General features: G+C 43.3%; 1 protein-coding gene across 7 annotated transcripts in view; it reads left to right on the forward strand.

The window, feature by feature from the left end:
- Nucleotides 1-25743, forward strand: part of USP42 (ubiquitin specific peptidase 42) — a 76780-nt gene that overhangs the window by 32532 nt on the left and 18505 nt on the right. For 5 of the 7 annotated variants that reach the window (XM_054560130.2, XM_054560129.2, XM_024250007.3 and 2 more), the window contains 5 exons: nt 18413-18523; nt 21690-21792; nt 22732-22799; nt 23519-23589; nt 25542-25624. In XM_054560130.2, the coding sequence (XP_054416105.1) occupies nt 18413-18523; nt 21690-21792; nt 22732-22799; nt 23519-23589; nt 25542-25624 (436 nt within the window). Of the gene's footprint in view, nt 1-10066; nt 10481-12250; nt 12567-18412; nt 18524-21689; nt 21793-22731; nt 22800-23518; nt 23590-25541; nt 25625-25743 lie in introns of those variants that run through there. The other 2 variants (XM_063725626.1, XM_024250009.3) reach the window with 2 other exon arrangements.

Raw genomic sequence — 25743 nt, forward strand, 5'->3', positions numbered from 1 at the left:
ATAATAAATAATGCTGAACCTCTTTTCTTTTTTGTTTTGTTTTTGTTTTTGAACATCTTTTCATGTGGTTATTTGCCATCTGTATATTTCCTTTGCTAAAATGCCTATTGAAATCTTTTGCCTGTTTGAAAACTGGTAGTTTTCTTATTGTTGAGCTTAGAGAGTTCTTAATATATTCTCGATATAAGTCTTTTATTATGTAGGCTGGGATTTGTCTTTTGATTCTTTTCAGTGTCTTTTAAAGAGTGCATTTTTTGTTTTGGGAAATTTCATTTCATTTTTTTTTTCTTTTTATTCGTTGTGCTGTAGATGTTTTAAGAAATCTTGGCTGGGTATGTGGCTCATGCCTGTAATCCCAGCACTTTGGGAGGCTGAGGCAGGTAGATCACTTGAGCCCAGGGTTTCAAGACTAGCCTGGGCAATGTAGGGAGAACTCATCTCTATATAAAAAAAATCAAAAATTAGGCCAGGTGTGGTGGTTCATATGTTTTGGGAGCCTGAGGCGGGTGGCTTACTTGAGTTCAGTAGTTTGAGACCAGTTTGGGCAACATGGTGAAACCCTGTCTCTATAAAAAATACAAAAATTAGCTGGGCTTGGCGGTGTGCGCCTGTAGTCCCCGCTATTTGGGAGGGAGACTGAGGTGGGGGGATCACATGAGCCCAGGAGGTTGAGGCTGCAGTGAGCCATGATTGTGCCACTTTATTCCAGTCTGGGTGACAGTAAGACCATGTCTCAAGGTAAAAAGAAAAAAAAACTTTGCCTACCTACAGGTCACAAATATTTTTCCTATGCTTTCTTCTAGAAGTCTTAAAGTTTTAGCTTTTGTTTTTGGGTCAGTGGTCCATTTTGAGTTAATTTTTGTTTGTGATGTGAAAATGGAGCAAGTTTATTTTTTTGCATATGGATGTTCAGTTGTTCTAGCACCATTTGTTGGAAACATAATCCTTTTGCCACTAAATTGTCTTTGCACCTTTATCAAAAATCAGGTGATTGAAGCACTTTAGACAGAAGAAAAAAAATCAGTAAGCCATATAAATACGATCTATTTCTGGACTCTATTATGTTGTACTGATCACTTGTTTATCTTGACACCATAACACAATGTCTTGATTACTATATATTTTAAAGTTTTGTGGCTAACTGCAGTGGCTCATGTCTGTAATCCCAGTGTTTTGGGAGGCTGAGGCAGGAGGACTGTTTGAACCCGGGAGTTTGAGACCAGCCTGGGCAACATGTCAAGACCCTGTCTCTAAAAAAAAAAAAAAAAAAAAAAAAAAAAAAAATTAGCTGCATCTGGGAACTCATACCTATAGTCTAGTTACTTTGGAGGCTGAGGCAGGAGGATTGCTTGAGCCTGGGAGTTTGAGGCTGCTGTGAGCTATGATTGCACCACTGTATTACAGCCTGAGTGATAGAATGAGATGCTGTCTCAAAAAAAAAAGTTTTGGAACCAGGTAAATCCTCCACCTTTGTTCTTTCTCTGAGTTATTCTGTAGCCTGGGCAACATTGTGAGACCTTGTCTTTACAAAAAATAAAAAAAATTCACTGGGTGTGGTGGCAAGCGCTAGTCCTGGCTACATGGGAGACTGAGATGAGAGGCTCGCTTCAGCTTGGGAGGTGGTGACTGCAGTGAGCCATGATTGTGCAGGTACACTGCAGCCTGGGCAACAGAGTCAGATCTTATGTCAACCAAAATAAAAAAGTTGTTCTGGCTCTTCATGGTTGCTTGGCCATTTGTATTTTCAAATGAATTTTAGAATCACTTTGTGAATTTCTGCAAATAATCTTCCTGGTATTTTGTTTGGGACTGTGCTGAATATTTAAATCAATTTGATGTGAATTGACATCTAAACAGTATTATTTTCTGACTCACAAGCAAGGTATACCTATTTATTTAGGCCTTTTTTTTTTGTTATTGTTGTTGTTGTTTTTTGTTTTTTTTTTGAGACAGTCTTGCTTTGTTGCCCAGGCTAGAGTACAGTGGTGCACAGTCACAGCTCACTGCAGCCTTGACCTCCTTGGCTCAAGGGATCCCTTTGCCTCAGCCTCGTGAATAGCCAGGACTACAGGCATGTGCTACAACACCTAGCTGATTTTTTATTTTTTTGTAGAGACAGTCTCACCATGTTGCCCAGGCTGGTCTTGAACTCCTATGCTCAAGCAGTTGTCTTGCCTCAGCCTTTTTTTGGTTTTGGTTTTGTTTTTTGAGATGGAGTCTCGCTCTGCCGCCCAGGCTGGAGTGCAGTGGCGCGATCTCGGCTCACTGCATCTTATGCCTCCTGGGTTCATGCCATTCTTCTGCCTCAGCCTCCTGAGCGGTTGGGACTACAGGTGCCCGCCACCACGCTGGCTAATTTGTTTGTATTTTTAATAGAGACAGGGTTTCACCGTGTTAGCCAGGATGGTCTTGATCTCCTGACCTCATGATCTGCCCGCCTCAGCCTCTCAGAGTGTTGGGATTACAGGTGTGAGCCACAGCACCCGGCCCTTTTTTTTTTTTTTTTTTTTGAGACAGAGTCTCGCTCTGTCACTCAAGCTGGAGTGCAGTGTGCAGTGCCACTATCTCCACTCACTGTAACCTCCACCTCTTGGGTTTAAGTGATTCTCCTGCCTCAGCCTCCCAGGTAGCTGGGATTACAGGCATGCACCATCACTCCTAGCTAATTTTTGTATTTTTAGTAGAGATGGGGTTTCACAATGTTGGCCAGGCTGGTCTCAAACTCCTGACCTCAAGTGATCTGCCCGACTCGGCCTCCCAAAGTGCTGGGATTACAGGCATGAGACACCATGCCCAGCCTCTTGCCTCAGCCTTTCAAAGTGTTGGGATTTCAGGCATGAGCTACTATGCCTGGCCTAGGCCATCTTTAGTTTCTCGTTGCCCAGGCTGGAGTGCAATGGCACAATCTCGGCTCACTACAACCTCCGCCTTCTGGGTTCAAGCAATTCTTCTGCTTCAGCCTCATGAGTAGCTGAGATTACAGGTGCCCACCATCATGCTCGGCTAATTTTTGTATTTTTAGTAGAGATGGGGTTTTACCCTGTTGGCCAAGCTGGTCTCGAACTCCTGGCCTCAAATGATCCACCTGCCTCGGCCTCCCAAAGTGCTGGGATTACAGGGGTGAGCCACTGCACCCGGCTGGGATAAATATTTTCATTAACTATTACAAAGGGTATTTTATTTTTAAAATTTCAAGTTACTGATTGTTTATTGCTAGCATATACAAATGCATTTTTCAGATTTTGATCTTATGTCTTGGAACCTTGCTTAAGTCACTTATTAATTCTAGTAGGTTTTTTTTTTTTAAGATCCCTTAAGATTTTATAGATCCAACCATGTGATACGTGAATAAAGATAATTTTACTTCTCCATTTCCAGTCTGTGTAGGTTCTTTATTTTTCTTGCTGTTTTTTTCTGGTAAAGAGACCTCCATTACATTGTTAAATAGAGGTGATAAGAGTAAAAATCCATGTCTCTTTCTCAGCCTTAGAGGAAAAGCATTCAGTCTTTCACCATTAAGTATGGTGTTGTAGGTTTTTCATAGATGACTTTTACCAGGTTGAGTTGTTTGATGCTTGAATGTTAAACCAACCTTGCATTCCTGAGATGACTCACACTTGGTCATGATGCATTATTCTATGTATTATTGGCTTTGATTTGCTAAAATTGTAAAACAATTTTGTCTTCATGAATATTATTAGCCTATAGTTTCTTATAATGCCTTTTTTTTTTTTTCTTATTTTGGCATTAGGGTAATGTTGGCATCATGGCATGTGTTGGGATATATTTTCTTCACTTCTATTTCCTGGAAGAGTTTGTACAGAATTGATGTTATTTCTTCTTTAAATGTTTGGTAGATTTCAGCAGTGAAGCCATCTGAACCTTGCAGTTTCTCATGGGCAGGTTTTAAACTACATTCTTCTTTTCTTTGTTTTGTTTTTGGAAGACAGGATCTTGCTCTTTTGCCCAGGCTGAAGTACAGTGGCAAGATCATACCTCACTGCAGCCTCCACCTCCTGGGCTCAAGCAGTGCTCCCACCTCAGCTTCCTGAGTAGCTAGAGGTGTGCATCACCACACACAGCTAATTTTTAAATTATTTTTGTAGAGACGAGGTCTCACTATGTTGCTCAGGCTAGTCTTGAACTCCTGGCTTCAAATGATCCTCCCCGCTTGGCCTCCAAAAGTGCTAGGATTATACAACCATACCCAGCTTTCTGTCTCCTTTTTTGTTTGATCAATCTCACCAGAAGTTTTTTAATCTTACTAATCTTCTCAAAGAATGAGCTCTTGGTTTCATTGTTACGGTTTTCTGTTTTATTACAGTTTTCTGTTTTATTGATGTTGGTTGTTATTGTCATTATTCCCTTTCTTCTGCTTACTTTGGATTCAATGTGCTCTGTTCCAGTGTCTTAAGGTGGAGTCTTAGGTCATTTGATTTGAGATCTTTCTTCTTTTCCAATGTAAGTGTTAAATGCTATAAATTTCCCTGAGTGGTACTTTAGTTGTGTCCCAAACATGTTGATATGTCATGTGTCATTTTTTTTTTTTTTTTTTTTTAAAGACAGGGTCTCACTCTCTCTGTTGCCTAAGCTGGAGTGCAGTGGTGCCATCATAGCTCACTGCACCCTCAACCTTCTGGGTTCAAGTGATCTTCCCACCTCAGCTTCCCAAGTAGCTGAGACTAAACATGCACCACCATGCCTTTTTTTTTTTTTTGGAGACAGAGTCTTGCTCTGTTACCACGCTGGAGTGCAGTAGTGTGATCTTGGCTCAAATGCAACCTCCGCCTAATGGGTTCAATCAATTCTCCTGCCTCAGCCTTCTGAGTAGCTGGGATTACAGGCACATGCCACCACACCCAGCTAATTTTTATATTTTTAGTAGAGATGGGGTTTCACCATGTTGGCCAGGATGGTCTCTATCTCCTGACCTCATGATCCACCCGCCTTAGCCTCCCAAAGTGCTGAGATTACAGGCGTGAGTCACCGTGCACGGCCTAATTTTTTTTTTTAAATAGAGATAGGGTCTCGCTAAGTTGCTCAGGCTTGTCTCAAACTCCTGGCTTCAAGACACTTGTCTTGAACTCCTGGCGCCCAGGCTAGAGTGCAGTGGCATGATCTTGGTTCACTGCAGCCTCCACCTTTCAAGTTCAAGTGATTCTCGTACCTCAGCCTCCTGAGCAGCTGGAATTACAGGCAAGCGCCGCCACACCTGACTGATTTTTGTATTTTTTAGTAGTGATGAGGTTTCCCCCGTGTTGGCTAGGCTGGTCTCAAACTCCTGACCGCAGGTGATCCACCCGCCTCGGCCTCCCAAAGTGCTGGGATTATAGGTCTGAGCCACTGCACCTGGCCTGTTATGCCCTCTTAATGAACTCACTTGGTTACCATTTATGAAATGACCCTCTTCATCCCAAATAATATTCTTTGCTCTGAAATCTACTTCATCTGAGATAAATTTAGCCACCCCAAGCTGAGCATGATGGCTCATGCCTGTAATCCCAGCACTTTGGGAGGCTGAAGCAGGAGAATGGGTTAAGCTAGGAGTTCTAGACCAGCCTGAGCTACATAGTGAGACCCTCTCTGTATAATATAAAATACTAAAAAATTGGGCTGAGTGCGGTGGCTCACGCCTGTAATCCCACCACTTTGGGAGGCCGAGGCAGGCGGATCACGAGGTCAGGAGATCGAGACCATCCTGGCTAACATGGTGAAACCCCGTCTCTACTGAAAATACAAAAAATTAGCCGGGGGAGGTGGCGGGCGCCTGTAGTCCCAGCTACTCAGGAGGCTGAGGCAAGAGAATGGCATGAACCCGGCGGGGCAGAGCCTGCAGTGAGCCGAGATCACGCCACTGCACTCCAGCCTGGGCGACAGCGAGACTCCGTCTCAAAAAAATAAAAAATAAAAAAAAAATATTAAAAAATTAGCTAGGCACAGTGGTGTGCTTCTGTAGTCTTAGCTACTCAGGAGGCTGAGGTGGGAGGATCACTTGAGCCAGGGAGTTGAAGGTTGTAGAGAGCTATGATTATGCCACTGTACTCCAACCCGGGCAACAAAATGAGACCCTGTCTCAGAAAAAAAAAAAAAAAAAAAAAGGCCACTCCAGTTTTCTTTTTCATTTCATTTCTCTTTTTTTTGAGGTGGAGTCTCACTTTGTCACCTATGCTGGAGTGCAGTGGCATGATCTTGGCTCACTGCAAACTCTGCCTCCTGGGTTCAACTCTGCCTCCTGCCTCAGTCTCCCAAGTAGCTGGGATTACAGACATGCGCCACCGTGCCCAGCTAACTTTTGTATTTTTAGTAGAGATGGGGTTTCACCATGTTTACCAGGCTGGTCTTGAAATCTTGACCTCAGGTGATCTGCCTGCCTCAGTCTCCCTAAGTGCTGGGATTACAGGCGTGAGCTACCATGCCCAGCCCACTCCAGTTTGCTTATGATTCATGTTAGCGTGATATATTTTTTCCATCTTTTTATCTTTAACCTATTTTTGTCTATATATTTAAAATAGATTCCCTTTTTTTTCTTGAGATGGATTCTCGCTCTGTCACCCAGGCTGGAGTGCAGTGGCGCGATCTCGGCCCACTGCAACCTTCACTTCCCGGGTTCAAGTGATTCTTCTGCCTCAGCCTCCCAAGTAGCTGGGACTACGTACGGGTGCACCACCACACCCGGCTAATTTTTGTATTTTTAGTAGAGATGGGGTTTCACCATATTGGCCGGGCTGGTCTCGAACTCCTGACCTCGTGATCTGCCCGCCTCGGCCTCCCAAAAGTGCTGGGATTACAGGAGTGAGCCCCCGTGCCCAGCTTTAAAGTGGATTTCTTATAAATAGCTTATTAATTTGATCTTGCTTTTTATCCAATAGTAGCCTCTGCCTTTTATTTTGAGGCATTATATCTTTTACATTTAATGAGATTATTGGTATGATTGGGTTTAAATCTACCATCTTGCTATTTTTTTTTCCTATTTGTCCCATTTATTCTTGATTGTCTTAAAATCTTTTTTCTGCCTTCTCTTGGATTGATATATGATTTTATTTAATCTGCTTCATTGGCATATTTTTGATATATTTTTTTCATGGTGGTTACTTTAGGTTATATCTTTTAACGTATCAGTTTACCTTCAAATAACATTCCACTTCTCAGGCTGGGTGCCCGTGGCTCATGCCTGTAGTCTCAGCACTTTGGGAGGCCGAGGCGGGCGGATCAGGAATTGGAGACCAGCCTGGCCAACATAGCAAAACCCCGTCTCTACTGAAAATACAAAAATTAGCCGGGTGTGGTGGCTCATGCTTGTAATCCCAGTTATTCAGGAGGCTGAGGCAGGAGAATCGCTTGAGCCCGGGAGTCAGAGCTTTCAGTGAGCCGAGATTGCACCACTGCACTCCAGCCTGGGCAACAGAGCGAGACTCCATCTCAAAAAAAAAAAAAAAAAACAGGCAGGACGCAGTGGCTCATGGCTGTAATCCCAGCACTTTGAGAGGCTGAGGCTGGAGGATCACCTGAGGATGGGAGTTTGAGACCAGCCTGGCCAATATGGTGAAACTTCGTCTCTACTAAAAATACAAAAAATTAGCCTGACATGGTGGCAGACGCCTGTAATCTCAGCTACTTGGGAGACTGAGGTGGGAGAATCGCTTGAACCTGGGAAGCGGAGGTTGCAGTGAGCCAAGAACACACCACTGCACTCCAGCCTAGACAACAAGAGCGAAACTCTGTCACAAAACAAAACACAACAATATTCTGCTTCTCATGTAGTATAAGAATATTTTGATAATATACTCCATCTTTCCTTTCCCATCTTTGTGCTATTGTTGTCATGCATTGTTGTATTATTTTTTCCTTTAAATTCTTTTTTAAAGTTTTGTTTTAGGTAGTTTAAAGCTTTTAAGAAATCATTTCTATTTACCTACTTGTTTACTGTTTCCACTGCTTTTCATTCCTTTTTATGTGTCCAGATTTCCATTTGATATTTTTCCTTACTTTTGTTTTGTTTTGTTTTGTTTTTTGATGCTCAGGGGTTGTTTATTTTGCTTTGTTGTTGATTTTAGTTTTTTTTTTTTTTTTGGTTTGAAATGTCTTTATTTTGCTTTTTTAAAAAACTCAGCTTTTTATTTGGGGTAACTAGATTCACATGCAGTTGTAAGAAGTAATACAGAGAAATCCCATGTACCCTTTCTGAACCTTCCCCAGTGATAACACTGTAATGGAATATCACAAGCACAGTAGTGACATTGATATAGTCAAGATACAGAGCATTTCCATCACCTACAGAACCCATCATGTTTCCCTTTCCCAAGCCCACTTGTGTCCCTGCCTTCCCCTTAACCTCTGGTTACCACTGATTCTCCATTTCTATGATTTTGGCATTTCAACAGTGTTACGTGAATTATATAGTATGTAACCTTTTGGAATCGGCTTTTTCACCTAGCATAATTCTCTCAAGATTGATGCAGGTTGTTGCATGTATTAATAATCTTTCATTGGTAGGTAGTATTTCATGGTGTGGATACGCCACAGTTTCTTTTTTTTTTTTTTTTTTGAGAGGGAGTCTTGCTCTGTTGTCCAGGCTGGAGTGCAGTGGCATGATCTCAGCTCACTGCAGGCTCCGCCTCCTGGCTTCATGCCATTCTCCTGCCTCAGCCTCCCGAGTAGCTGGGACTACAGGCACCCGCCACCACGTCTGGCTAATTTTTTTTGTATTTTCAGTAGAGACGGGTTTCACCGTGTTAGCCAGGATGGTCTCTATCTCCTGACCTCGTGATCTGCCCGCCTCAGCCTCCCAAAGTGCTGGGATTACAGGCATGAGCCACTGTGCCGGCCTGATAACGCCACAGTTTCTTTAACTACTTTTCCATTAAAGGGCATCCGGTTGTTTCTAGTTTTGGGATATCGTGAGTGGAGCTGCAGTAAACACATCCAGGTTGTTTCTAGTTTTGGGATATCGTGAGTGGAGCTGCGGTAAACACATCCGGGTTGTTTGTGGTTTTGGGGGATTGTGAGTGGAGCTGCGGTAAACATCCGGGTTGTTACTAGTTTTGGGATATGGTGAGTGGAGCTGCTATAAACATGAGTGTATATAGCTCTTTTTGTCAGCATGTCTTCGTTTCTCTGGGATAAATGCCCAGGACTGCAAATGCTGGGTTATATGGTAGTTGCATGTTTGATTTTATAAGAAACTGCCAAAGCAATATATGAGAGTTCCAGCTTCCTTGCATCTTTGCCAACATTTGCTGTTGTCACTAGTGTTCATTTTACCTGTACTGATAGGTGTGTAGTGATAACTCAGTGTGGCTTTCATTTGCATTTCCCTAATGCTTAAAGGTATTAAACATTTTTTCATGTGTTTATTTGCCATCTGTTTGTGTTCTTTGGTGAAACATGTGTCTATATCTTTCCCTCATTTTCTGTCATGTTCTTTGTTGTTGTACTGTCAAGTTTTGAGTATATGTGGTTTCCAAATATTTTCTCCCCATCTGTAGCATGTCTTCATCCACTTACTGGATGTTTTACAGACAGAGGTTTTTAATTTTGGTGAAGTTCAGTTGGTCAGCCTTTATTGGATTGTGCTTTTAGTGTCAAGTTTAGGATCTCTTTGCCTAGCTCTTGATCCTGCAGATTTTTTCCTATGTTATTTTTTTCCTGTAAGTTTTATTGTTTAATGTGTTACATTTAAGTCTGTGATCCATTTTGAGTTAATTTTTTTAGAAACTGAGGTTTAAGCTGAGTTTTTTTTGTCTGGATGTCATTTGCTCCAGCGTCGTTTTCTTGAAGAAGCTGTCTTTCCTTTGTTGAATTGCTTTTGTATCTTTGTAATTAAAAAAAAATCATTTGGGCATATTTGTGTGTCTGTCTCCAGGTTTCTGTTCTGTTGTGATGATGTATGTGTCCACCACTCTACACAAGTCCTTACTGTAGTTATGTAGTAAGTCTTGTCATCGGTTAGAATGATTCCTTCCACTTTATTCTTCAAAATAGTTTCAGCTATTCTAGTTGCATTGCTTTTCATTACAAATTATAAAATAATCTATATAAAATATTTTGCTGGGATTTTGATAGGAAGTACACTAAACTTGTGTCTTAATTTGGGGGGATTAACATCTTTACTATGTTCCTGAAGTCTACTTCATTCTTTATTAATGTAACCATTCCTGCTTTTTTTGTTGTTGTTGGTTTCTTTATTTTTGAGACAGAATCTTGTTCTGTGACCCAGGCTTTGTGCATTGGTGTGATCATAGCTCACTGCATCCTCAAAATCCTCAAAATCCTGCATCCTCAAAATTTTGGTCTCAAGCTATCCTCCTGCCTCAGCCTTCCTGCTAGCTTCGGACTACAGACGTGTCCCACCATGACCAGCTAATTTTTTTATTTTTTACTTTTGTAGAGATTTGGTCTCGCTGTGTTACCCAGGCTGGTCTCGAACTCCTAGCCTCAAGTGATCCTCCTGCCTTGGCCTCTGAAAGTGTTGGAATTACAGGTGTGAGCCACTGTGCCTGGCCCTGCTTTTTTTTTTTTTTTTTTTTTTTTTTCCTCTCCTTGAGATGAGGTCTCACTCTGTCACCTGGGCTGGAGTGCAGTGGTGCGATCATGGCTTACTGCAGCCTCCAACTCCTGGGCTCTAGGAATCCTCCATCTCAGCCTTTGGAGCAGTTGGGACCACAGGCATGCACCACCATGCCCAGATAAAATTTTTTCCCTGCTTTGTTTTGATTAATGCTTGCATGACGTATCTTTTTTATCCTTTTACTTTCAGCCTGCCTGTATCATTACATTTGAAGTGAGTTTTTTTGTAAACAGCATATAGTTGGGTTGTGTTGTTCAATCTATTTTGTCAGTCTGTGTCTTTTAACTATCTGCTGCTCTAGGCTGGGTGTCCTTCACCCTCATTTATTTAGAACATTTACTTTTAAGGTGATTATTGATATTTTAAGACTTAAGGCTTATTCTGCCACTTAATATTTTGTTTTTTGTTCTGTTCTTTTTTTTATATCTGTGTTTTCTTATTCTTGCTTCTCTGTGGGTTACTTGAGTACTTGAAAGTGTTTTTCAAAATTACATCATTTTGCTTTACTTGAGTCTTTCTTTCTTTTTTGGGGGGTGGGTCGTGGACAGGGTCTCACTCTGTCACCTAGGCTGGAGTGCGGTTGCATGATCTCAGCTCGCTGCAGCCTCAGTCTCCCAACCTCAAATGATCCTCCTGCCTCAGCCCCCCAAGTGGCTTGGAGTACAGCGGTGCGCGACCATGCCTGGCTAATTTTTGTAGAGACAGGGTTTCACCATGTTGCCCAGGCTGGTCTCAAACTCCTGGGCTCAAGCCATCCGCCCACCTCAGGCTCACACAATGCTGGGATTACAGGCGTGCACCACTGTGCCTGGAGCCTTTTTAGTGGTCACTTTTAGGGACCACATTTACACACACATAACTTTTACCACGGTTTACTGGTATTAACATTTTACTAGTTTGAGGGATGTATAGAAACATTACTTGCCCATGTCCTTTACTCTCCACTAGTTATAATTGTTTTAAAATGTTTCTTCTAGGCCGGGCGTGGTGGCTCATGCCTGTAATCCCAGCATTTTGGGAAGCCGAGGCGGGTGGATCACCTGAGGTCAGGAGTTTGAGACCAGCCTGGCCAACATGGCAAAACCCCATCTCTACTAAAAATACAAAAAATTAGCCAGGCATGGTGGCGGGCGCCTGTAATCCCAGCTATTCGAGAGGCTGAGGAAGGAGAATTGTTTGCATCTAGGAGGTGGAAGTTGTGATGAGCCAAGATCGTGCCACTGCACTCCAGGCTGGGTGACAAAGTGAGGCTCTGCCTCAAAAAAAAAAAAAAAAAAAAAAAAAAAGGCCAGGTGCGGTGGCTCATGCCTGTAATCCTAGCACTTTGGGAGGCCGAGGCGGGCGGATTACCTGAGGTCAGGGATTCAAGACCAGCCTGGCCAACATGGTGAAACCCTGTCTCTACTAAAAATACAAAAATTAGCCAGGTGTGGTGGTGCACACCTGTAATCCTAGCTACTTGGGAGGCTGAGGCAAGAGAATCACTTGAACCCAGGAGGCGGAGGTTGCGGTGAGCCAAGATCATGCCATTGTACTCCAGCCTGGGTGACAGAGTGAGACTCTGTCTCAAAAAAAAAAAAAAAGTTTCTTTTATATACATTTAGAACCATATCAGACAATGTTACAATTTTTGTTTGAGAGATTCTTAGTTCTCAGTATGATGAGTGATTTTCAGTTGAAAGCTGGATTTTAAAACAATTTTGTTTTTTGAGTCAGGGTCTTACTCTGTTGTCCAGGCTGGAGTGCAGTGGTGTAATCATGGCTCACTGCAGCTCCCACCTCCTGGGCTCAAGCAATCCTCTTGCCTCAGGCTCCCAAAGTGCTAGAATTGTAGGCATGAGCCACCGCGCCTGGCCATGGATATTTTGGTATTATAAGACACTGAGTCTTATCTAACCTTTGTTTTAGCCAACTTGCTCTGACACTGCTCTGGCAGAGGAAGTGATGTCAGATGGAGTAGAAGCCCACATTCCCCACTCAGCCTCCGTTGGCACCCCAGGTGGGAATTGGGGGTCGTTGTCCCTGCTGGGTGGAAGTGGAAGTTCCTGCTCCCCACATGGTCTCCACGGACACTGCAGTGGGAGTGGTTTTGTTACCACTGAGTGATGGTGACAGTCCTGCCTGTGACCCTCACCAGGGGCTGGGGAGGCCATAGTGGGGGGAGAGTTTAGAGGTGGCTTTTTACTACTGGGTGGGTGGAAATCTGGGCTCCCCACGTGATTGTCACAACGTGGGGTGGGACAGGGTTTGTTCATCCAGTGTGGCTGCAAGTCCCAGCTCCTAGTCTGCCTTCTCCACCGTTAACCCAGTATGGGTTAGGATGCCTTGCTACATACAGCCTGTTGAGTGTAAGTCAGGGCTGTTTACTTGCCTTTTCTGGTGTGGGTAGAGGTGAGGCCATAGTTCTTCTGTGGTGTTTTAATGTCTTTTGTATTCTTTTATGAGATGGTTGCTCAGGTGCAGCCACAAGAGGAGACACAGGAGAGGCTCAGGAAGACAAAGATTTTATGCTCACAGGTCACACCATGCAGGGCCATGTGGTAAGGACCCCCGAGGGGTCAGGAAGCAGAAGACAGGAGCAAGGGGAAGGCATTATTAGCCAGAGCCTTCGTTGAGGTTTCCGTGGGAAAAGCAGGGTAGGGCAGGGGGAAGAATTTGGGATTGGCTGGTTTGAATAATTTCGGTGGGCTCTGAGCCACAGGTGTGGTCCAGAGTTGCCTGGCACCTGGCCCTGAGATGATTAGGGCGCAGGAGTGTTGGCTCCTGGGGTGCACAGGCAGGTGGATGGAGAAGGAAGGGCTCTGGGTTGGTTAGTCTGTATAACAAAGGCTTGCACAAACGCTGAGCCATTTGCTACCTCTAAGAATTGGCTAGCCTGAGGGGCAGCCTCTCCCCAGCCAGAAAGATCTTTAGAGTGTCAAAACATCATAGTAATTCTTACAATTCCAGCAGTTTGGGAGGCAGAGGAGGGTGGATCACTTGAGCCCAGGAGTCCGAGACCAGCCTGGCCAACATGGTGAAACCCTGTCTCTACTGAAATACAAACATTAGCCGGGTATGGTGGTGCATGCCTGTAATCCCAGCTACTCGAGAGACGGGTTGGGGGATCACCTGAGCCTTGGGAGGTAGAGGCTGCAGTGAGCTGTGATCCCGCCACTGCACTCCAGCCAGGGTGACAGAGAGAGATCCTGTCTCAAAACAAAAACAAACCAAACCAAAACAAACATCGTAATATACAGAAAAGAATACACACAGAAGCTGAAGTAGAGCGATGATTTCTAAAGGTTTCTGTCGCACAAGGCTGCCCCTTCCTCATCCTTTGGCTGGAGAGAGCGGGAGCGGGATTTTGCTGGGCTTGGTTGTCTGCAGTTGTTGGGGCTTCCAGGTTGCTGACTTCTTAGCTCTAAGTCTGGACTAGAAGAAGCACAAAGAAACCCCAGGAAACTCATCACCCTGTCTTCCTTGGGTCCTGAGGTCCCTAGCATGTCTCTTTCTCTCTCTACCTTTTACAGCCTTTTAAGGTTCGTTTTATACACAATGGTCAGGATTTGTTGTACTTGGCAGGAGGAATAGAAAACTACCTCTACTCCGTCTCCCAGAAGTGCAAGTCTCATGTTTGTTTTTGAATGATGTTCTCATGGGGTGTAGAATTCTGTGTTAACATTATTTGTCTTTTTTGAGACAGGCTGTCACTCTCACCCAGGCTAGAGTGCAGTGGTGTGATTATAGCTCATTGCAGCCTCAACTTCTTGGGCTCAAGTAATCCTCCCACCTTAACTTCCCGAATAGCTGGGACTACAGGCGTTCACCACCATGCCTGGCTAATTTTTTGTAGAGACAGGATTTTGGCCATTTTGCCCAGGCTGGTCTCAAACTCCTAGGCTCAAGTGATCCACCCGCCTTGGCTTCCCAAAGTGCTGAGATTACAGGGCAGCCACCACACCTGGCCCGTTCTTTTTAATACTTGAAAGATATTATTCCACTGTCTTGTGGCCTGTGCTGTGCCTGATAAGAAGTCTGTTGTCGGTTTTACCTTTGTTCCTATATACATAATGATTTTTTGCTTTTGTTTTTGTTTCGTTTCTTGTGTTTTTTTGAGACCGAGTTTCACTCCGTGGCCCAGGCTGGAGTGCAGTGTTGCGATCTCAGCTCACTGCAACCTCTGCTTCCCGGGTTCAAGTGATTCTCCTGTCTCAGCTTCCCGAGTAGCTGGGGTTACAGGCGCACACCACCATGCCCAGGTAATTTTTTGTATTTTTAGTAGAGACGGGGTTTCACCATGTTAGCCAGGCTGGTCTCGAACTCCTGACCTCAAGTGATCCACCTGCCTCAGCCTCGCAGAGTGCTGGGATTACAGGCATGAGCCACCAAGCCAGCCTATGTAATGTTTTTTTTTTTTGTTTTTTGTTTTTTTGAGACGGTGTTTCTCTCTGTTGCCCAGGCTGGAGTGCAGCGTCGCGATCTCGGCTCACTGCAACCTCCGCCTCCCGGGTTCACGCCATTCTCCTGCCTCAGCCTCCTGAGTAGCTAGGACCACAGGTGCGTGCCACCACGCCCGGCTAATTTTTTTGTATTTTTAGTAGAGACGGGGTTTCACCGTGTTAGCCAGGATGGTCTCGATCTCCTACTTTGTGATCCGCCTGCCTTGGCCTCCCAAAGTGCTGGGATTACAGGCGTGAGCCACCGCACCCGGCCCAGCACTGTTTTTATCTCCAGTGCTTTTAAGATTTTTATCACTGGTTGTAAGCAGTGGTCCTTTGTGTAGTTTTCTTCATGTTTTCCACTACTGGAATTTGTTCAGGTTTTTAGATCTGTACATGTATTATTTCTGTCAAATTTGGACAACTTTCAGTGACTTTTGAAAACTTAACTTTTTTTGTGTAAGTTCTTTTGAACATTAATATAGACTCATGTGAACTGACAGCTCAGTCAGAATATGAAACCATGCCTCTTCCCAAAAACCTTCTTTGTGCTTTTCCTTTGTAGATAATTGTTATTTCTTGAAATATTTATGCTGTCCTTTTACCTTCAGACTCTAATGATGTATATCAGGGACAACTTAAAATTGTCCCATAGCTTACTGGTATGCTGTGGTGGTGTTGTTATTTTGAGATTTTCTCTATGTTTTATTATGGATATTTTCTACCCATAATGAATATCTTCAAGTTCACTAATCTTTTCTTCTGTGGTGTCTAATCTGTTATTAATTACATCTAGTGTTTTTGTTATTGTTGTTTGTTTTTGTTTTTTTGAGACAGGATCTTATTCTGTCACCCAGGCTGGAGTGCAGTGGTGCTATCATAGCTTACTGCAGCCTCCAACTGCTGGGCTCAGGTGGTCCTCCCATCCCACGTCAGCCTCTGGAGTAGCTGAGACTACAAGCACGTGCCACCACACCTGGCTAATTTTTGTATTTTTAGTAGAGATGGGGTTTTTCTGTGTTGCCCAGGCTGGTGTCAAACTCCTGGGCTCAAGCAGTCCGCCTGCCTTGGCCTTCCGAAGCGCTGGGATGACAGGCGTGAGCCACCGCACCTGGTGCATTTTTCATCCCAGAGATTCTACTCTTCATGTGTATAAGCAGATTTACATCTATTTCCATGTTTCTTCTTTTTTTTTTTTTTTTTTTTTTTGAGACAGAGTCTCACTGTGTCGCCCAGGCTGGAGTGCAGTGGTGCGATCTCAGCTCACTGCAAGCTCTGCTTCCCGGGTTCACGCCATTCTCTTGCCTCAGCCTCCCGAGTAGCTGGGACTACAGGCGCCCGCCACCACGCCCAGCTAATTTTTTTGTATTTTTAGTAGAGACGGGGTTTCACCGTGTTAGCCAGGATCGTCTGGATCTCCTGACCTCGTGATCTGCCAGCCTTAGCTTCCCAAAGTGCTGGGATTACAGGCGTGAGCCACCACGCTCGGCCACCATGTTTCTTCTTAATGTATTCTTCCATTTTTCATTTTCTTGCACATAGAAATATATTTGTAATATCCTTTTTAAAGTTATTGTATTCTGATTATATTTTCTGTGTTATTTCTGGGTCTTTTTCTATTTATTTTCTCCTTATTACTGGTTATTCCTGCATCTTTGCCTGCCTTGTACTGTTTGGTTGGATGCCAGACAGAATGAATTTTATGTTGTTGGGTGCTGGGATTTTTGTATTTCTTTCTTTCTTTCTTTCTTTTTTGAGATGGAGTCTCACTGTGTCGCCCAGGCTGGAGTGCAGTGGCGCGATCTCGGCTCACTGCAAACTCCGCCTCCCGGGTTCATGCCATTCTCCCGCCTCAGCCTTCTGAGTAGCTGGGAGTACAGGCGCCCGCCACCAAGCCCGGCTAATTTTTTGTATTTATAGTAGAGACGGGGTTTCACCGTGTTAGCCAGGATGGTCTCGATCTCCTGACCTCGTGATCCACCCGCCTCGGCCTCCCAAAGTGCTGGGGATTACAGGCGTGAGCCACCGTGCCTGGCCAGGTTTTTGTATTTCTTTAAAAAATATTTTTGAGCTTTATTGCAGGACGGAGTTAATTGGGAATAGTTTGATCCTTTTGTTTTAAGTGTTATTAGGTGTGTCTGGGCAGCCTTTAGTCAGGCAGTTCCTCAGCCTCGGTGCTGTCGACACTTTGGGTGATTCTTTGTTGTGAGGGGCTGTCCTGTGCATTTGAGGCTGTATAGCAACATCCCTGGCTTCTACCCACTAGATGCTGTAGCATCACTTAGCATGCGCTAAGAATGATTTTTACATTTTTAGAAAGTTGTAAAAAAAGATATGCCATAGAGACCACCATCTGTGGCCAGCAATGCCAGAGTATTTACACAGAGATTATTTTCCTTTTTCTTTTCTTTGTTTTTTTTGAGACAGGGTCTCGCTCTGTCGCCCAGGCTGTGGTGCAGTGGTGTGATCACAGCTTACTGCAGCCTCAGCCTGCCTGGGATTAGGTGATCCTCCTGCCTCAGCCTCCTGGGTAGCTGAAATTACAGGCTTGTGCCACCACACTGGGCTAATTTTCTTTTTCTTTTTTGTAGAGACAGGGTTTGACCATGTTGCCCAGGCTAATTGCAAACTCTTGGCCCCCAGAGATGCACCCACCTCAGCTTCCCAGAGTGCTGAGATGATAGGCATGAGCCATGGCGCCTGGCTTCCACAGTGATGTCTCATCCCTGCTGTGGGAGACTTTCTTTTAGTATTTGAGATAAATGGTGGTATGAGGGGAAAAACCTTGCTTTTCCAGTATAGAGAGTAGCTAGGAGCACTGGCTTTCAAATTTGAAAGAGTATGATTTGAATCCAATTATGTGTCTGTCACATAATAACTCTTTGACATTGGGCAAACTTTTAAACTCTCTGAGCCTTTTTCCTTTCTTGTGAAAGAGAGCTAATATGTACTTACCACTTAGGTTTGTTAGAAAAGTAAATGAGGCCGGGGCGGTGGCTCACACCTATAATCCCAGCACTTTGGGAGGCCGAGGTGGGTGGATTGCCTGAGGTCAGGATTTCGAGGCCAGCCTGGCTAACATGGTGAAACCCCATCTCTACTAAAAATACAAAAAAAAATTAGCCGGGCGTGGCGGCACATGTAGTAGTCCCAGCTGCTTGGGAGGCTGAGGCAGGCAAATCGCTTGGACCCGGGGAGGCCAAGGTTGCAGTGAGCCAAGGTCACACCACTGCACTCCAGCCTGGGGAGTGAGACTCCATCTCAAAAAAAAAAGTAAATGAAAATGCATAAAAGTAGATAGCTCAAGGCATGCATATAGCAGCTATTATTTCATTTCAGGTGTGTGCCCCTGATTTGTAATTAGCCTTAATGTGCGTATATAGTTGTATTTTGCTAATTTGGAGGATTATCATCTATCTTTCAGGTCATGCAGAAGGCTTTTGTATGATGTGTACAATGCAAGCACATATTACCCAGGCACTCAGTAATCCTGGGGACGTTATTAAACCAATGTTTGTCATCAATGAGATGCGGCGTAAGTATTAACTATTGTAGTTTTATATTCGTATTTGTTACTTAGTTATACTTTTTTTTTTTTTTTTTTTTTGAGACAGATTCTTGCTCTGTCGCCTAGGCTGGAATGTAGTGGCTCTATCTCGGCTCACTGCAGCCTCCACCTCCCAGGTTCAAACGATTCTCCTGTCTCAGCCTCTCGAGTAGCTGAGATCACAGGCATGTACCACTATGCCAGAATAATTTTGTACTTTTAGTAGAGATGGGGTTTCTCCATGTTGGTCAGGCTGGTCTCGAACTCCTGACCTCGGGTGATCCACCTGCCTCCGCCTCCCAAAGTGCTGGGATTACAGGCGTGAGCCACCATGCCTGGCCTATTACCTAGTTATTCTTAATGTCCAACTGGTGAAAAAACCGAACCCCTTATGTATTAGAAAACAAATACATTTTGTCATATGTGGCTATGTCTTTAATAACAAATTTTTAGTAAAACATTTGCTATATAAACACATTTTGAAACTTTAAAGCAAAAGATGACAATATATTAAAGACTATTCAATTTAATATAACAAATTTTAAACTATTAAAAATCAATAGTTAAAATAATTGGTAAGTTTTATAGTGTCTTTGCTCTGACACTTGATTTCTATGCTGAATAATACTAATTCTGATATTGTCTCACAGGTTTTTGTAAACAGTTTTTAATTAGTTTCAGTTTGGTGAATGAATATTATACTATACACAGTGATAGAAATTGTCAAAATAAAGTTAATTAGGCTACTCTGGACACACTGCCTGTGGATTAACCCTGCTCTGCAAGCAGCAGTAAAAATAAAATAAATAAGAAATAAATAAGGTTAATTCTCTTTTTTCGGTTCTTCTTTTTTTTTTTTTTTTTTCAAGTGAGACTGTGTCTCACTATTTTGCCCAGGCTAGTCTTGAACTCCTGGCTCAAGTGATCCTCCTGCCCCAGTTGAGTAGCTGGGATTACAGATGTGCACCACTGTGCTCAACTTAATTGCAGTCTTAAAAGAATATGTAGTCAGAGCTTAGCAAATTTGTGGATAAATTTTACTTTTTTCTATTTAATTTCTAAATTTTAAATGGGTAAGTGCATGAAATTTTCTTACATACTTTCTGTGTGTTTTTGCAGTAAACTTTTGCATCATGTTAATTGAGTTGGAATAAAAATTGCATACAAACAAAACTATAACTCTTAATCTGGCATCTAACTGGGTAATTGTAGGGATGTGTAATTATACAGTAACAAACTCTAATCTTTTTGCCTAGAAAGCCACTGAAGATTAAAGAGGTCTTATATTGGCCCTTGGCATTATTGATAGACCACAACAGACAAGCCAAAAACCTTTGAAATATTGTTGAAGCCTGGCAAAATTTAGCCAGGCAGATTTGGATTGTTTATACATGCATGCATGCATGCATTCATTCATTCATTCATTCATTTGAGATGGAGTCTTGCTCTGTCGCCCAGCCTGGAGTGCAGTGGCGCGATCTTGGCTCACTACAACCTCTGCCTCTCGGGTTCAAGTGATTCTCCTGCCTCAGCCTCCCAAGTAGCTGGGATTACAGACGTGCACCACCACACCTGGCTAATTTTGTAGTTTTAGTAGAGATGGGGTTTCACCATGTTGGCCAGGCTGGTCTTGAACTCTTGACCTCAGGTGATCCCCCCGTCTTGGCCTCCCAAAGTGCAGAGATTACAGACGTGAGCCACCGTGCCTGGCTATTTGTACATGTATTTATTTGTTTTTATTCATTTATTTTTGAGATGGAGTCTCACTCTGTCGCCTAGGCTGGAGTGCAGTGGTGCAATCTTGGCTCACTGCAACCTCCACCTCCCGGATTCCAGCGATTTCTCCTGCGTCAGTCTCCTGAGTAGCTGGGACTATAGGCGCCTGCCACTACGCCTGGCTAATTTTTGTATTTTTAGTAGAGATGGGGTTTCACCATGTTAGCCAGGATGGCCTCGATATCCTGACCTCATGATCCACCCACCTCTGCCTCCCAAAGTGCTGGGATTACAGGCGTGAGCCACCACGCCCAATCACATATATTTATTTTTATACATATTTATATAGCAGGCATGACTAACATTTTTAAACCTAGTCTTTTAAGAAAATGTCATTGCTCTGTGTGTGTGTGTGTGTGTGTGTGTGTATCCACTGATACACACATGGTTCAATCATGAAGTCACGTTTGTAGGTCTAAACTGGTGGAGTGTTGGCAGTTTCATATGATTTAAGCTAGAACATTTTTATACATTCATACACACATAAAATTCAGTATATATGTTTTAGTGTGATATTGCTTATACTTTTGTGTTAATTTTTTATTATAATTTAAAAAATAATTTGGTCTTGTAGCTGTTTAATCAGTTAGAAACAGGACTGAAATGTTTCTGTGCACCTGCAAATATAATTTCTTCTGTAGGTCATTGGGATAGAATTAGATAGGTTGGGAGATTTATATTTTGAATGGATTCTGTATTATAAAGATGTAGCACCAATTTAAAATCACCAACATAGTATTTTGGACAAACTTGAGACAAAACAGCCAGTTTATTCAAGTGTAACTTTATTAAATTGCTAGAAACATGAGTCACTCTGTAGCTACTCTCTAGACTCTCAGAAACTCTAGCTGCTGTGGACTTTTAATGGTGTAAAGCAGGGGTCCCTAACCCCTGGGCCGTGGACTGGTACCCAATGTGGCCTGTTAGGAACTGGGCTGCACAGCAGGAGGTGAGCATCAGGTGAGCATTCCCACCTGAGCTCTGCCTCCTGTCAGATGAACGGCAGCATTCGATTCTCATAGCGCCAACCCTATTGTGAACTATGCATGCATGGGGTCCAGGTTCCATGCTCCTTAGGAGAATCTCATGCCTGATGATCTGAGCTGGAACAATTTCATCCCAACCCCCTCTTCTGGTCTGTGGAAAAATGGTCTTCCATGAAACCAGTCCCTGGTGCCGAAACGATTGGGGATTCTGGTCTAAAGGGCCTGATCCTGCTTATAGCTTATATTAGTGGCTTATGTTAGTGCTATTTCCTCGTAAAATAAGTATTTGGGAGTTTTCCAACCAACATATTATTGTAAGATATATTTTGGGGGGTACAACTTAGGCATATTATGTGTAATGATAAAGCCTTGTCTTTACTGAAATTTTACAGGTATAGCTAGGCACTTCCGTTTTGGAAACCAAGAAGATGCCCATGAATTCCTTCAGTACACTGTTGATGCTATGCAAAAAGCATGCTTGAATGGCAGCAATAAGTAAGTACAACAGAGCGCCAGCCATGTCTTCATTGGAGATCTCTGGTTGTAATTTATTCTTATCAGAATTCATTTTCACCTTTTTTGTTGGAAGCACACAGAACTATGTTCACTTTATCTTTTGGCTTTGCTGTGCCTCTTCCTTAGGTGATGTGCATTATTTTAAAATGGTTGAAATTTACACATGTATCTTACTGTAACAGTTTGAGTTGGCTCAATCATAGATGTCAGGAAATAAACATTGGTCTTGCAGCTATTTAATTTCTGATTATCAGCAGACGTCTGCAGATCTCAAACTAGCTGCTTCTCCTTTCTAGTTGTGCCTGACGTTTTCTTTTCTCTGCTGCACTCCAGCCTGTGTTTATTTCCTGAACCCCCACGCCAATCAGTTACTGATTCCTGTAGCTAGTTCCTTAAAATCTAAATGCAGACTCAAGAGGAAGAACAACGGGACAGTTAGATAATGCATCCCAAGCCGCTTGGTGCTGTCGGAGCACACCTGGTAGATCTCCCTCTGCATTCTCCCTGCCCTGGCACCGCCCTGTCTAGGCCTCCATTGTCTGGGTGGTGACAGACTTGGGTCGGAGGAAGACTCTCTGCCTTTTCCGCCTCCGCTCCCTTTCCTCCCACACAGGCCGCAGCGCCCGGAGGCTGCCGTCTTCCTGCTTCAGGACCAGACTCCTGCCTTGCTTCCCGAGTCCCTTCCTGACAGACACAGCTCCCATAGCTCTGCATCTCCTCCCGCCACTCCCAGACCTCCCTGTGTTCTGGCCAGGCAGGGATGCTCTTGGGCTGCCACACGTGCCATCCTTTTATTTTCCATGGCTGTTCTATTTGAATTCTTGATCTTTTGTGAGCTCCCGTGTGTTTGAAATCTGGTCACAGCATCTGGAGTTTTTGCAGAGCTCTTCTTTCATGTCACTGTTCAATGTTTTTCAGATTAGACAGACACACCCAGGCCACCACTCTTGTTTGTCAGATATTTGGAGGATACCTAAGATCTAGAGGTAAGCTTTTGCTTATAAGTTGATAAAATGATACACACATGTGGTTAAAAAATGGTAATGGTAGGACAGGGTTAGTCCTACTAGGAAGGAAGGAAAAGTACTTCCTCTCCAGCCCAGATTCTCATTCCTTTTACCCAAAGGCAACCTGGGTGCCAGGTTGTAGTAAATCCTCCTGGTAGTTTCCTTTGCGTGAATAAACTGGGAGCATACTGTGTGCACTGCTTCTATTTGTCTCTTCGTATTAGCAGTCTTTTACATTTCAGCACACAGGCCTAACAGCCTTCGACAGTTGGAGTAGTGTTCCATTTATTTTAGTCCCCTATTGATGGGATTTAGGTTGTTTGTGTTTTGTTGTTGTTCATGGAGCATCCGTGCACACATGCTTTATGTCTGGGTAAAAATGTATATGTAGGATGAATTCTTAGTATTAGAATTTCTGGATCACAGGGAGTGTGTATTGTAAATTTTAATTCTGTCAGGTTGTCCTTCTAAAAGGTTATACCAGTTTTGATTCTAACCAATAGTATATGAGGGGCCAAATTCATTACGCTTTTCACCCATATTATGAGTAGTATTAATTTAAAACTTTTTTTTGTTCAATTGATAGAAAAATTACAGTTAAAAATTTTAAATTTCAAAATTGTATTTTGTCATTTCAGTAGTTGATGTTGCTGTAATGATTATACTTTGCTCATCTTTTCATTTTATTTTTATTTCAGTCAAATGTTTAAATTGCAAGGGCGTTTCAGATACTTTTGATCCGTATCTTGATATAACATTGGAGATAAAGGTAAATTTCATAATTATGGGAGTAATTACATTTTTAAAATAAGTCATTTTATATAACTATAGTTCATGTATAATTTAGACTACTTGTTAGAGAATATAAATTGAAAAATTCAGTATGCTAAGATTTCATTTGGAGGGATTATTCAAGCTTTGTAGTAAGCATCATAAGAAAGCTTTTAAAAGTTTTTTTTATTACTCTTTGAATTTTCTTTTTCTTTCTTTTTTTTTTTGGGATGGAATTGCACTCTGTCGCCCAGGCTGGAGTGCAGTGGCGCGATCTTGGCTCACTGCAACCTCCGCCTCCCGGGTTCAAGCAATTCTTCTGCCTCAGCCTCCCGAGTAGCTGGACTATAGGTGCATGTGCTACCGTGCCCAGCTAATTTTTGTATTTTTAGTAGAGATGGGGTTTCACCTATTGGCCAGGATGGTCTTGAACTCTTGACCTCGTGATCTGCCCACCTCCCAAAGTGCTGGGATTACAGGCGTGAGCCACCGCACCCGGCCTGAATTTTCATTTAATATCTTAATAAAACTAGATTTTCTATGTTAGCCAAATACAGATGGTTATTATTATTATTATTATTATTTTTTTTTTTTTTTTTTTGAGATGGAGTCTTGCTCCATTGCCCAGGCTGGAGTGCAGTAGCACAATATCAGCTCACTGCAACCTCTGCCTCCAGGGTTCAAGCATTTGTCCTGTCTCAGCCTCCCTAGTAGCTGGGACTACAGCCCTGCGCCCAGCCTGCCTCTTGCGTTTTCTGAATTCCTATTTTTTTTGTTGTTTTTGAGCTTGCATTTTTCTGATTACAGATGTAATACATGCTTATGATAAAAATGAGTAACATTGCAGATATATGTAAAATGCTATCCCTTTGAATGCATTATTTTTAACAGTTTGATATGTACTGCTCCAGAACGTATTGTTCACTTTTTATATAAATGGGATTGTGTCTGATGTCCGTCTGGCCACTCACTGTTTCATATAATTCTGTTGAGACCTTTCTGTGTGAGTGTGCTCTCTGGGCAGTGTGTGGTGCAGTAAATGGATAGACCGTAATTCCTATGCCGAATTCCTTGCTGGTGGATATTTGGTTTGCTTCCGGTTTTATGTATTGCTGCAGTGAGCATCCTCTATATTTTTGTTCACTTTAATCTGCTCATTTTTAAATGGGAGGGGATATAATTTGGTATGTAGATGTATAAAAGTGAACATCATACTACTAAAGGAAAATCTTCTTTCTTTTTTTTTTTTTTGAGACGGAGTCTTGCTCTGTCGCCCAGGCTAGAGTGCAGTGGCTCGATCTCGGCTCACTGCAACCTCCACCTCCTGGGTTCAGGCGATTCTTCTGCCTCAGCCTCCCAAGTAGCTGGGACTACAAGTGCGTGCCACTGTGCCCTGCTAATTTTTTGTATTTTTAGTAGAGACGGGGTTTCACCATGTTAGCCAGGATGGTCTGGATCTCCTGACCTCATGATCTGCCTGCCTTGGCCTCCCAACGTGCTGGAATTACAGGCGTGAGCCACCGCGCCTGCCCGGAAAATTTTCTTTTTACATAAAAATTCTCATTTGCTTTTATATCTTTGAGTCTTCTGTTGTTTCTTTTAAAAAATAAGAGGCACGGCTGGGCATGATAGCTCATACCTGTAACCCTAACAGTTTGGGAGGCCAAGGTGGGAGGATTGGTTGAGCCCAGGAGTTTGAGACCAGCCTGGGGGAATATAGTGAGACCCCTGTCTCTACAAAAAAAATGAAAAATTTAGCTGGGCATGCTGGCCATTCCTGTGGTCTTAGCTGCTCGGGAGGCTGAGGTGAGAGGATTGCTTGAGCCCAGGAGGTCGAGGCTGCAATGAGCTGTGATTGTGCCACTGTACTTCAGCCTGGGTGGCAGAGCAAGACCCAAACACAAGTGACGGTGTGTGGTGATGTGGTGTCTGTGCCTCTTCTCTTCCCAGGCTGCTCAGAGTGTTAACAAGGCATTGGAGCAGTTTGTGAAGCCGGAACAGCTTGATGGAGAAAACTCATACAAGTGCAGCAAGTACGTTGGGTGGTGACTTGGTTCTTGATGCTGGCTGCTCCAGTGGGGATGGCCGGCAGGCTTGGTTTGAGAAAGTTTGGTGTGTCTAGGTTGCTTGAGTTTCTGATACCCTCTGGGAA

Source organism: Pongo abelii, chromosome 6 (assembly GCF_028885655.2).
Source record: "Pongo abelii isolate AG06213 chromosome 6, NHGRI_mPonAbe1-v2.0_pri, whole genome shotgun sequence".
In the NCBI taxonomy this organism is placed as follows: Eukaryota; Metazoa; Chordata; class Mammalia; order Primates; family Hominidae; genus Pongo; species Pongo abelii.